Source organism: Festucalex cinctus, chromosome 8 (assembly GCF_051991245.1).
Source record: "Festucalex cinctus isolate MCC-2025b chromosome 8, RoL_Fcin_1.0, whole genome shotgun sequence".
In the NCBI taxonomy this organism is placed as follows: Eukaryota; Metazoa; Chordata; class Actinopteri; order Syngnathiformes; family Syngnathidae; genus Festucalex; species Festucalex cinctus.
The window spans coordinates 29600620-29613146 of NC_135418.1; the positions used below are offsets into that span (position 1 = coordinate 29600620).

The 12527-nt window shown below is 48.8% G+C and overlaps 1 protein-coding gene across 2 annotated transcripts; it reads right to left on the reverse strand.

The window, feature by feature from the left end:
- Nucleotides 1–375: 375 nt before the first annotated feature.
- LOC144024067 (ral GTPase-activating protein subunit beta-like) lies at nucleotides 376–12203 on the reverse strand. 2 transcript variants are annotated; one of them, XM_077530123.1, is made up of 29 exons: nucleotides 12094–12203; nucleotides 11087–11276; nucleotides 10792–10994; nucleotides 10423–10589; nucleotides 9901–10084; nucleotides 9687–9818; nucleotides 9507–9619; nucleotides 9358–9408; nucleotides 9227–9271; nucleotides 9101–9148; nucleotides 8886–9022; nucleotides 8616–8790; nucleotides 8432–8531; nucleotides 7777–7947; nucleotides 7452–7566; nucleotides 7018–7165; nucleotides 6161–6232; nucleotides 5771–6090; nucleotides 5528–5676; nucleotides 3895–4064; nucleotides 3530–3804; nucleotides 2557–2748; nucleotides 2285–2443; nucleotides 2083–2191; nucleotides 1874–1993; nucleotides 1495–1605; nucleotides 1374–1407; nucleotides 1137–1276; nucleotides 376–954 (listed from the first exon to the last, which is right to left on the reverse strand). In XM_077530123.1, exons 2-29 carry the CDS (start codon nucleotides 11243–11245, stop codon nucleotides 779–781), a joined length of 3975 nt encoding a protein of 1324 aa, XP_077386249.1. In that variant the 5' UTR covers nucleotides 11246–11276; nucleotides 12094–12203; the 3' UTR covers nucleotides 376–778. The 2 variants fall into 2 exon arrangements, with proteins under 2 accessions (XP_077386249.1, XP_077386248.1); XM_077530122.1 differs by having other exon boundaries at nucleotides 3895–4160; nucleotides 8886–9148.
- Nucleotides 12204–12527: the final 324 nt, after the last annotated feature.

The following is a 12527-nucleotide window of genomic DNA, read 5'->3' on the forward strand; positions in this document are numbered from 1 at the left end:
GATATCGTCATTAAAATACCACATGTCGAGTAGATATTTGCACGTGAGCGCCCCCTCGTGTCGTATTTTCTACCGAAGAACTGGGAATTTATTTTGATAGCCGGGTTCAACAAGTTTCAACATGGCGGAAAGCGCAGAAGGATTCGTGAGGGGCAAGAAATAAGGGCGTTAACTTCCGCTAGCACAGCAGGCTTGTTTTTGAATCTACACATTTACGTAGCATACACAATTTTGCTACAACAACAAAAATGACATGAACAGAACTCGGTCGTAATGAGGAGTTTCCGAGCGGTAACGTCCATCTTTCCCATAGCTCGAGAAGGCAGGGAAAATGGCGGTGGGATGACGTCATAAGGGAGAGGACCAATCAGACTGTTTCAGCTTCTTTTTGTTTTATTGTTGAATTCCATTTAATTACAACAATTGGGTAGGAAAATAAAATGTGTAATGTGTGCGTACACATGTAATGTAATGAGAGAAAAAAAAGATGGAAAAAAAATGATTTTACTGACATTATTTATGCTGATCAATTACAAAATAAAAGACATGAATTCATGGAATTGAATGGTACCGAATCGGTCCACTTTGAAATCAAACCAGCCATTAATCGTTTCACACCGCATGTATCGAAAAGTGTTTTGAATCGTCCTGAACTGATCAATTGTTAATGATGATTTTCATCCTGTCGCGTCCGCGTCAAATAAACAAGGAAGCAGGTGGCGGTCTGGTGACTGGAGTTGCGGCGTTGTTACCACGGCAACGTGGCCCGGCTCGAGGTTCATGGCTGTTGAAATAAGGCGGCGTAGAAATCGGCGGGCTCCGAGCGGCGGCTGCGGTAGCGAGCGACCACGTCGCCGATCAGGGACTTCCTGTTGACGTGCGGCGGGGGGGCGGGGTCGCCGCTCAACTGTCGCCGACGGCAACCGTTCAGCAACGTCTCCGTCACCAGCGGTCCTGACGACAACGCAAGACAGGAAGTCAGCGGGGAAGTGCTTATATGCTTAATTTAGTTTCGGTTAAAGTTAAACTTTCAAAGGGGCATCTTAAATCAGAGTTAGAGTTTCAAGCCAAAAGTTTTGAGTTTGAAGTGTGCATGATATGGTGAAGTGTTATTAGGGTTGTAAGAGCCGGCGGACCAAGCGTGCGCTTGCTGACGACGATGCCGTCCACCAGCGGCGGAAGCAAAATGGACTTCCCGCCGGAATTCCCGCGTGTGACGATCCGGAAGAGGCCGCTTCGCAGGCCGTGGACGAACACCATGTGGACCTCCCGCAAGCTGACACGCACGGACGGACAGACAGACAGACGGGCAGGTGGGTGTTTAGTGAGTGCAATACTCGCTCGTGACCACTGGGTGTTGCTCCTTGTTTTACCAGCTTTTGTTCAGCTCCCCGACAGGAAACGCCTCTAAAACAAACAAACAGGTGACGTCATCACTCAGAATGACCACGTGACGATGATGATGATGATGATGATGATGATGAAGACGCCTACCGATGTCCTCCAAGCGTTCCACCCACACGATCATCATCTTGGATTTGTGCCCTTCTTCAGCAGACCTTTGAACCTCAGACCCCGCCTCCATCCAGCACTTGGACCAATCAGCTGCAAAGACACAAACAAAGTGGGGAAAACCTTCAAGCCTGGATTTGGGTTTTCGGGACAAGGTTTCAAGACAGTTTCAAACAAGCCATAGCGTTCCAACCTCAAGTTCAGGTTTCAAGAGACAGTCTTCAAGTTCTTGGGTTAGGTTTCAAATGAGGGTTTTAAGCCTGGGTTAGCTCAAGTTGGGTTTCAAGCATTAGCCGCAAAATACAAGAGATGTGTTGGCTAACCCTAACCCTAACCCGATTGAGTGATTTTGCATCCTGACCTGGCGACGATGACGAGGGAACGACGAAGGTGACGTCCGTCAGGGAGTCCTCGTACTTGAGGACGAAGCGGTTGCCATCGAACGCGCTTCCGCCGCTCTGTCTCAGCGCGGCCGCAAATTCTGCCAGGCGCAAGGAAGGAAGGCAAAACCTCAGGCAACTTGTCAGGTGCTCACGGTTGGCTAAGGCTAACGTCAACGCTAATGCTAACCTACGACCTCGCGGCGACCGCCTCCCGACGCCACCGGCCGGCCCAATTGCGACAGGAAGTCCAGGAAGTGACGAGACACGTTGCCACGTGACTCCACGTTTCCTAAAATCTACAAAAGGGACCCAAAACAACCAAACATTAGCTTCAGGATTCAAGTTAGGGCTCCAAGGCAAAGTAGGGCAACTGGAAGGTGCACAGAGACCTCCGTTGCAGTTTTCTGTCCTGCCCTCATGTAGAAGACGAAGGCGGAGTCCTGGCTTCTGAACGGGAGCCGGTCTAAACGCCTCAGGTCCTCACAGAATCCTGGCAATGACGAGTCCAGAGACACCAACTGAGCCGGAGCGCCCCCGCTGCCAAGATCCTCCACGGGGAAATGCACAGGGTTCGGTTTCAAACCAGGTTTTGCGTTTCCAACAAGAGACTCAAGACTGGGATCGGCTTTCAAGTTTGGATTCCAAGCCAACTTCAGTTTACCTTCAGGGTCTCGGGCGTCACCAGGCCCAAGTTGGACAGGAAGAGCCTCGCAGTCTGGACGCGAGCGGCAGGACGGGGACGAGGATGAGGAGGAGGGGCATATGTGGTCATGGCAACAGCCCGCCGGAGCTCTGCCTCCGCCCGCTGCTGTCGCTGCAAAGTTGCTCGGAGACGATCCAAATGCTGCTTCACCTTGACAGAACGCAATGGCAGATTCTTTTCTACAGCGCCGAAGTTCTGAAGACGCCTCACCCAGGCCCCGTGGTATATTCTCCAACTGAGCCAGAGTCAATTCCGATGGCATCTTTTGTCCCTGATCTCCTCGCTTCAATTGCTATCAAAACATGGAACCTACCAAAAACTGGGGAAAAGCGCTTGCAATGTGGCCCTGGTTGATCTCTTATACTCTGCTGCCACCTAACTACCATTGCTTTAAGCGATCTCTTCAGGTCTCTTCTGTATGCTCAACATTAAAAAAAAAAAAAAAAAAAACCCATATAAATTCGTTTTTGGGACCATGGCAATATTTAAAATAGAACATTTTTATATGTTTTTGGGAGCAAATGAGTTAAGTGGGTTTCCCGAAGGCATCTTCTCTACCTGACCAGCTAGTAGGTTCTGATCACCAGCAATTTCGAAAGACTACTTGTCTGTCTACAGCATTTTTTGTACCTGACCTCCTAGCACAGGGTTCACCAATTCCGGCCCTCGAGGTCCGGAGTCCTGCAGGTTTTAGGTGTTTCCGCCCACTAGCACACTTGATTCATATCATCAAGCTAATCAGCACGCCTGATAACAATCCTGATCTTTAGTATCATGTGCGTTGGTAGGCGGAAACATTGAAAATCTGCAGTACTCCGGACCTGGAGGACCGGAATTGGTGAACCGTGTCCTAGCATGTCATGAAAGCAACGGACCCGGAGCATCTTCTACACTCGAAGCACCGCCTTCTTCCGCACGCAAAGGGTCTCACCTCCTCAGTCACGCCTTGCCACAGGTCGGGAATGCTCAGGTCTGCTTCAACCCAAAGACCCGCGTCCATGTTTTCCAGAGGCGTCGTCGGCTTTTGGATACCAGACTGGCGGTGCGGCGTCCCACCGTGCGCCAGGGCTTCACCGCCATTCGGTGCACGCTGTGTTACGTCCTCGGACACCTCTGGGCTCGCTTTTCCTTCTCTGGGCTGAAGGCGGTGCTGGAGAGTCCAGGAGTGATGTGAAAATGGTCCTCGGATCAGCACCGTGAGCGACCCTGCACACGTCAAAGTATTTTCCGACAAAGACAACAGTCAGAACATATCTCTTTCATGCCTTCCGGACTTTGCGCACCCTGACGACACACCTTGCTCAGGTCCTTGATCTTGTTCCAGAATTCCCAAGATCACAGACGCATCCAAAGCAAAATATCGGAACTTTTTCAGGGCTCTGTCACTCGGTTCAGAGCAGCCAAAAAGCGCGTCCTGGTCCAAAGAGTTTCCAAAAGACGGGGATGCTCCCGACACCTGCATGATGCTGATGTGCGGACAAGATGAAACATGTGAGACCAGGAAGCTTCCCGAAGCTCCGCGATCACAACTTTTTCCCACAAGGTGGAGCCGATCATGTTCACTAGGGAGGACAAGTGGACTTACTTGGACAAGATTTTCACAGATTAAACGTGAATGTACAGGGAGTCCTCGAGTTACGTCGGAGTTCCGTTCCTACGCTAGCGATGTAACCTGAATTTCGACTCAAGTAGAATTTCCCCATCAAAGTCAATATTTACATCAAACAAATTTGCATTAAAAAAATGTAAAATACATCAAAATAAAAACCAAGATGCTGTCCGACTGCAGCCCAAGTCCTTGCCGATGTTGGTCGGTTTCTCTCCTTTCTGTGATCATTGTATGACACCGCAAAGCAGCAAACCAATGTTCGGTCTCATGCGCCAATAGCCAAAGAATACAAATGGGTTTTTAAGACGGGTTTTAAGAGCACATAGAGAGGGAGATTGCCGAATATTGTGAAGGGACCCACAACCGCAAAGGCTCGATCCCCTCTAAACCGCCGCTTTGTCCTCGGTACCTCTGATTGTGTCTGGTCTGCTGACCTGAGTCACCGGGCAGGTCGAGTTGGGGTGCAAGAGCTCAGCGAGGTAAAATGGGGCAAGACCATTTAGAGACTTAAAATCAAATAAAAGAATCTTAAACTGGACTCTAAATTTCACGGTTAGCCAGTGAAGAGAGGCCAGGATAGAGGTTATGTGCTCCCTCTTTCGGGCACCAGTTAAGAGATGAGCAGCAGCATTTTGGACAAGCTGGAGACGCTTGAGGGAGGACTGGCTGATTCCAAAGTAAAGTGCCTAGCTTGGTTTCTATGGTAACTGCTTTTCTTTTGGCTGGGCCAACATTGACAGAAGACGTCGCTTTCTCCTTCTTTGGCGGCCATGATGTGGAAAAAAAAAAAAAAAAAGAGGGCGAAAAAGCCAAAGATACTCCCACAAGTGCACAAGCGCTAGCACTAGCTAAGGGCTAAATAGCGGACGAGGAGCCAAAATGGTGGACCGGGCGTAACCGTTTGTAAAGTCGAAATGTCTTAGGTCGAGTGCACCTTAACGCCAAGACTCCCTGTATTCTACTAGTCCTCCTGTATCCCAGAAAATCCTTTTTTGATTTGATCTTCATCCAGTCTTTCATGGAGACAAAGATGCAAAGATGAAGGTCAAGGTCTTCAAGAAACTTTCAGCAACATTCCACAAGTCTTCGTCAAATCCTCAACAAGTCGTCAAAATGAATGTACAACAACCATTCCGCAAGTTTTCACGAAGTCCTCAACAACAGAGACATACAGTAGACAAAAGTCTTCAACAAGTTTCCACAGATTTTTACAACAAATATCTGTGGCATTCTTGAAGTCCTCAAGAAGTTTTCAACAAATCTTTTACAGTCCAGACAAAAACTGTTGTCGCAAAGCTGGGGTGCGTTTGTTTTCCTCACCAATTCAGCGTGGCCTCGGCCGCTTCCTTCACTCGCAGGGAGACGGGATTCAGTTCTTTCTGGTCCCGACAGCGCAGGTCCTCTTCCTGCCTGGACTTGCTACCGGACACGCCGAGCTCCACGATCTCCAAAATCTCCCGCAAGCACTCCTAGACGTGGACAAGGATACACGCACAACGCTCACAATGCTAGCTAACGACTAGGCTAGTTAACGCGTGACAGCGAGTTCTCAGGGGGGGAGACCTGGTCCTCCAAGATGTGCTGGTGCCTTGTAATCCAGGTGCTGAGGCAGTGAAAGGCCGCCACGATGACAGAGTGAAGATCTCGGGAGTGGAGCGGAGGAGGACGGCCGCACTGGAACTCGATGTAGCGGCAGATGGCGGCGACCGCTCGCTTCGTTTCCTGTTGGGCCACGCCCACTTTCACCCTGGCCAGTCCTGACAAAACCTCCGTGGCCACCAGGCAAACCGCCGTGTCGTCCCTCCACTGGGCGGTCACATGTCGAGTCAGCAGGTGCGCAGTGTCCACCCACAGGGAGGCCGCCGTGGTGGCTGATTGGTCGGCTGGTTGCCGTGGAAACGCAACACAGTAAGGCGCTAGGCGACGAAGTGGGGGGGGGCGCTGTCAACTCACTTTTTCCCGCCTGGTGAGTTTGTCCCTCAGCCTCCGTCAGAGCGCAGTCCTGAACCAGAGCCAAGATGGCCGCTGCAGAAACGTGGGCAAGCGTCATTCAACCAATCGGAAACCAGAGTTGTTATAGTTTTGGAACTTTTCCTTTGAGTTCGTTTTGATTTCGTTTCAGGTTTTTTTTTATTTTTTTTTATTTTAGTTAGTTTTAATTAATTTTCAGGGTGATTCTGTTAGTTTTGATTAGTTTTAGTTATGTAATAAATGCTTAGTTTTAGTTTACATTTAGTTAGTTTCAGTATTAGTTTTATTTTTTAACAAAAATGTGTATGACGCGCACGATATTTAGAAAAAAGCGTGGGAGCACTTTTATTGTAGTTTTGGAATTTTCATTTTAGTTAGTTTTAATAATTTTTCAAGTGGGTTCTGTTAATTTTTTATTAGTTTTACTTATTTAATAAATGCTTAGATTTAGTTTAGTTTTAGTTTAGAAAAAAGCGTTTATGACTTGTGCGCAATATTTAACAGCATGGGAGTGATGTCATCTGAGGGTGCTTTTCTATTGGTTGCTGCGTGATGACGTCACTTCTGTGTGACACACTTTCAAACGTCCTTATTCCGGTTCATATCAAAATAAATCATCCCCAAAGACATTCAATTAACTAGCAAAGACTAAAATGAAGGACATTTTTGCTATACTTATATATAAATATATATAATAGGTTTTTAACATAAAATGTAGTTTCAGTTAGTTTTCGTTTTTATTCAATTTCGTTAACGAAATTGTTTTTTGAATTTTTGCTCAGAGTTTCTCCATTCGTTTTCGTTTGCTAAAATAACTTTGATGAAAACAACCGAGCGACCGAGGAGCATCTGCATGTTGGCGCCGTCCGTCTCCGTCTGCAGAGAACCAATCGCCACGGCGACCAGGCGGGGCTTCAGTGATTGGAAGCTTCCCGTGGTGACATCATCATCATCATCATCATCATCATCATCGTAGTCATCGAGCGGCTGAGGACGCAAAACAGCGTTAGCGGAAGACAAACAAGATGTTGACTGGGTGGAGGATTCAAAGTCAGCTGACGTGGCAAAGCGTGATCAACGTGGACACAATTAAATATATAATAAATTAAATTTTAATTATTTATATCTAATTTATGAAATTAATAAATTTCAATTAAATGTATGATTAAATTAAAATAAACTATTTATATAGCACCTTTCATATATTCAAATGAAACTCAAAGTGGTGAGAGAGAAGAGAAGATCAAGTGACAAGAGGTGAACGGTCGTCTACCGCCAGCTGGACTGGTCCAAACTGCTGGGGGAGGGGCAAGAGTGACATCAGCGCCAAGATGGACGCCCGCCGCAAGTCTGCCAGGCTCACGAAGGCTTGGAAGCTCAGCATTTCCCTGGGACCAAAACAAAAAACGCACATATGGACACGATGTCGAACAGTAGAAATTGGTGTCAAGGAGGTACCTCGACTCGCAATTGGAGTTTAATTTTGTACCATGAACAAGTTTTGACCGTAATTCCAGCCAAATAATGCGAGTCTATAGTGTCATGCTGCATTGCGGTTGGCGCATGGACTTATGATGAGGTTTACGGTTTTGTTGCACCTTTCTGGCAGCAGAACCTTCTCCAAGACGGAGACGAAGGAGGGGAGCAGCAGGTTGACTCCAGCTAGGTCGCAGCAGAACAAGGAGGACGAGTGGAGCAGGATGGAGGACACCACCGGGGGGCTCATGTTTTCACACACCCGCAGACCCTGAAGGAGGACTGCGTAGAACCTGGACATGAAACGGTGAGTCTTTCACTATTCAGTCTTTGGAAAATTGTATTCTGTCAATCTGTGAATTTGTGCTCATCAATTCACCTGAAAACTAATTAAAAAAAAAAAATCCCATGACCCATCACCTGAACCGGATACTTGAGAGTCTCGCCAGAGTCGTGAAGTTCAGGAGAACCAGAGGAAAGATCAAAGGAATGAAAGATGAAGCAAAGTGAAATCCAGCACCAACCAAGACACCACCTGCCACCCACATGGTTACAAAACCAGAATCTTTCACCAAGCCCAGAAACCTCGACATTACAACAGATTAGGGAGATCTCAAGAGACCAGAGGAAAAACTAAAGAAAGGAAGAAAGGATAGATGAATTGCTATTACCCCGACAAATACAACATTGGCAGAAATTGGAACAGCACGGTAATAGTTGACCACGATGATGCTGACATTATGACTTCTCTTCCAAAAATGAAAACAGTTAACACACCTGGACAGGTACACAGGAAGGACGTCTTCGGAGGTTTTCTTACAGGAGAAGATCCGGCAAAGCGCGCCGCAGGCCTCCGCTCGCCCGTCTTGCCAACGCGCTGACGTGACACGCACACTTTCCGTTAGCGAACCAACGCGCGCTCATCGACCAACCGGGGGAGGGTTTCGGACCGCGTACAAACCACTAGGGGGAGACTCGTCGTCAACGAGGCCGGCGTCGAACAGGCAGAAGCCGAACACGTGAAGCAGGGAGTCCACGCTGCCCCTCAGAGGGGACGGGGGTCCGCGGGGGGACGAGTACAACACCCACGAGAACGCGGAAGACGACTTCCACAGATGGAGGGATGATGGCGACGTCTGAGAAGGAGGAGTTGCCGACACGAGACGTGTGACCAGGAGGACGCGTGGACGGGAAAAACAGCGTGCGGCCGCCATCTTGCCAAGAGACTCACTTGAGGTTTCGCAGCAGCCTTGGAAACGTTTGAGGTCTTCTGTCGAGCGTGCGGCGGAGGCGGCGACTTGCTGGGCATGCTCAGGAGGTTGACGGCGGCGGGCGGAGGAGCACTTCCGGAACGGGGACGCGAGACACCTGAGCCAGGAAAAGTTGTCCGCGTGTTGACATAACTGACCAACCAGGAGGCTCGCAGTTGAGGCGTCGTTGCCGTACCGTAGGAGGGCAGCCTGTCTTTGAAAGGACTTCGCGTGACGGCAACACCTGGAGAAGATGAAAAGGCTCTTCTTATTCATGAATGAATTTATTGATAGGAATCACTTGTGATCAGCTGGCTTTTACCGAGAGAAGGCAGGCGGTCTCTAAAAGGGATTCTGGCTGGAAGTCCTGGAGGGACGCGACAAGAAAGAGAAGACACGTGATGTGGACACGCGAGTACACGAAAGAGACACGACCGATGGTCCGATGACTACCCGTGTTTATCAGCATGTGCTCCCCTGGTTCTCTGCAGACCACAGAGACACCTGCAGGGGACAAGAGTCAACCATCACCAGGTCTGGATGTGAGCCATAAAAATTGTTGCGTCTTTGGGCCCGTCGGCTCTTTGGTTTGTGACGAGTACCCAGAAAGGCGTCCACCAGTCTGCTGATGGTGGACACGGCTGTGAGGAAGACGTCCTCCTGGGCCGGCGGAGCCGGACCGTCCGCCGGCGGACGCTTCAGGTCTGCGGGGTTGCTGATGTGGAGAAACATTTGACTTGTGAAGGACGTTTGAAGACCACAGGATGGAGAATGAGGATCACCTGAGCAAATGCAGAAACCTGAACCAGGTCTGGAGGGTGACCTGGTGGCTCATGTCTTTGGGGATGAGAGCGGCGTCCTCATCCGGGACCTTAAACCGAGGGAAGGCGGGACCGAGACTCAGACACAGCAACCTGCGCACGAAGAAGGCGGCGCTGATGACGGTCCTCGGTCCTGGTCCTCGGTCCGGATGAAGGTGACGGGGCGGCCGCTCACCTGGATGTTAGGGCGGAGATGACCCGGGTCCACTGGTCCAGTACGGCGGGCTGCAACCGCCACGTGGTCATCATCTGCCTCCACGACAGCCACAAGGACCGAGGCGGGAAATGGCGCGAGCAGGACACCAGACTGACCTGGAACAGGACCTCCATGGACGGCAGGGACAACGGTTGACATGCGGCTGGACAGAGACGGGGATGCGTGATGAGTGGATGAATGAGGAGGAATGGATCAAGAATTCATCATATATGAATAAATGATGTATCAATATGGATGAGTGCATGACGAAATGGCTGAATTGACGGATGACTGGATATGGATGGGTGGTGAACGGATGAATAATTAGATAATGAATTGATGGTTGAATGAATGATTAATGGATGAATTAATCATTTAACTGATGACAGAATGAATGATAAGAGGGGTGATGAATGTCAGAATGGTTGAGGGATGAATAAAATGGATACATGAATGGATACATGAATGGATGATCGTAAGGATGAATGGTCGAGCGCTTACGTGCAGAGGTGGGCGTGGCCAGCACTGACTGGTTGACGCACAGCAGGAAGTGAAGCAGCATCTCCCAGGTGTCGCCGCTCATGCCGGCGCCCTCTCTGGCCAGCAGCTGAACTGCAGCCAGCACGCGCTGGCAGACGGACGCGTACGCCGGACTGGATCGGTCCGACCTGAACACGACCCTCGTATGAGTCCCGGCTCAGGTAGGTACCGACCTCCACTTACGAGTTGAGTTCAAGCTTCTATCCGTGACCGAGCTCGTAACTCAAATCAGCCTTCCCCGGTGAAATAAATAGCACAAAATGGACGTGGTAACTCGGAAATCGGCCACGTTGTGAGTCTTGGGACTTTGTGTTCGGCGGTGGCGCGTACCTGGGCAGGAATAAGGCGCGCAGGTGTCTGAGGATCTTCTGGACGTACAAATTGGGCTCCTTGACGAGCGGCGGCGGGATGGAGTCTCGCGGGGACACCAGCACCGTCAGCCAGTGCGCGTACACGTCCACGCACGCGCGCACCGCCTCGCAGTCCAGCGGCAGGCTCAGACTGAAGCACAGCACCTCCATCGTCCACTTCACCTGGTGGCGGGAACGCGCAAAAATACAACGACAGGCTGCGAAAACAATTACAAACGCGCGCACGCGCAGACGCGCTCGGAGCGGGACTCAACCTGCGCTTCCGTACGCAGCAGGCTCCTGCCGGCCGGGCTTCCCGCCAGGCTGGCGCCGAGTGATGTTACCACGGCAACGGCCACATCCCTCGCCACGTGATTGGGGAAGCAAGAGAGGGCGCTGGCGTGGCTCCGCCCACTGCGAGCTGATTGGTCCATGTGCGCCCCCCGACGGAATGCAAATCATTCGCTGAAGACGACAAAAGTTCACACAAGTGTTTTGTTTTCTCCACTTTAAAAATTAAACGGATGACACATTAACGTCGTGACGTCATCGGCAAGCAACCTTCATGATTGGTGGAGGGACGGATACTTTTTGGGAGATTTTGGTTATGGTTCCTACGGAGGATCAAAACTGGCAAACTTCAAAATAAATAAATGATTAAAATAATAATAATAATAAATGGCTAAAAGTGAAAATTAAAATGGATATTAAAAATATATAATTCCTAAATTATATCCAAGAAAATAAATATAAATGGAAATAAAAAAAGAGCAAAAAATATAAATAAATAATAAACATATTTGTATTCATTTTTTTTAATTATATAAATTTATTTGTTTTTATATCCGGTTTTATTTTCACTTTGTCATTTATTTATTTTGAATTTTGGCAGTTTTGGTCCTCCTCAGTTTCAACTTATAAGCGTGGATTCGGCTTTCTAACAACATAAAGTGAGTCCGAGTAGGGCCCAATTCCAAAACAGAGTTTCAAACAAGGGTTAGGGTGCTAAAGTAGGGTTTCAAAATAAGGTTAGACTTTCAAAATGGGTCCTAAGGAGACATTTTCAAGTCAAGGTTAACGTTAGTGTTGTTTCAATTCGGGTTTCATGCATGGGTTGTAAATTTCAAGTCAAGAGTTTCAAACGAGGCTCGCAAGACGTCTTTGTTTAGGTGTCGAGTTTATGACGTCACGCGCGCAATATTATAATGCTGAACATCACAATCTTCATATTTTGTCTGTCGTGTCGACACTTGCAAAGTCAAAAGCGGGACCTTGAACTCACCTGCTGCTCGCGGCCGCCTTGGCTTCAGGTTCTGCTGCTGGGGAAGAGCCACGCCCACGCAACCACTCCGGTAGTCACGTGACGGGCCGCTGTTGACTGTCAACACGTGGCTGGTGCCTCCAGAATCAAAACAATGTGACGTCACGAGGTCAAAGCAGGTTTATCAGACTTTTTTTTAAATTTGTGACACTGATTTTTTTTTTTGTTCATGTTTTGAGTGATTTTTTTTTTTGCGCCTCCCGAGTAACTTCTTCAAATAATGACGTGTCCTTCACACGCGCTCCTCAGAAATAAAAAAACTGAAAAAAAAATGAAAAAAAGTGCAGTCCACGTTTTCTAAAGTTAGTGTCGTTATCCGTTTGGCCACTAGAGGGCGGCATGACCTTAAATGCGATGAAGATGAGTCGACTTTCAAGGGCGTCACAGTACGGTTT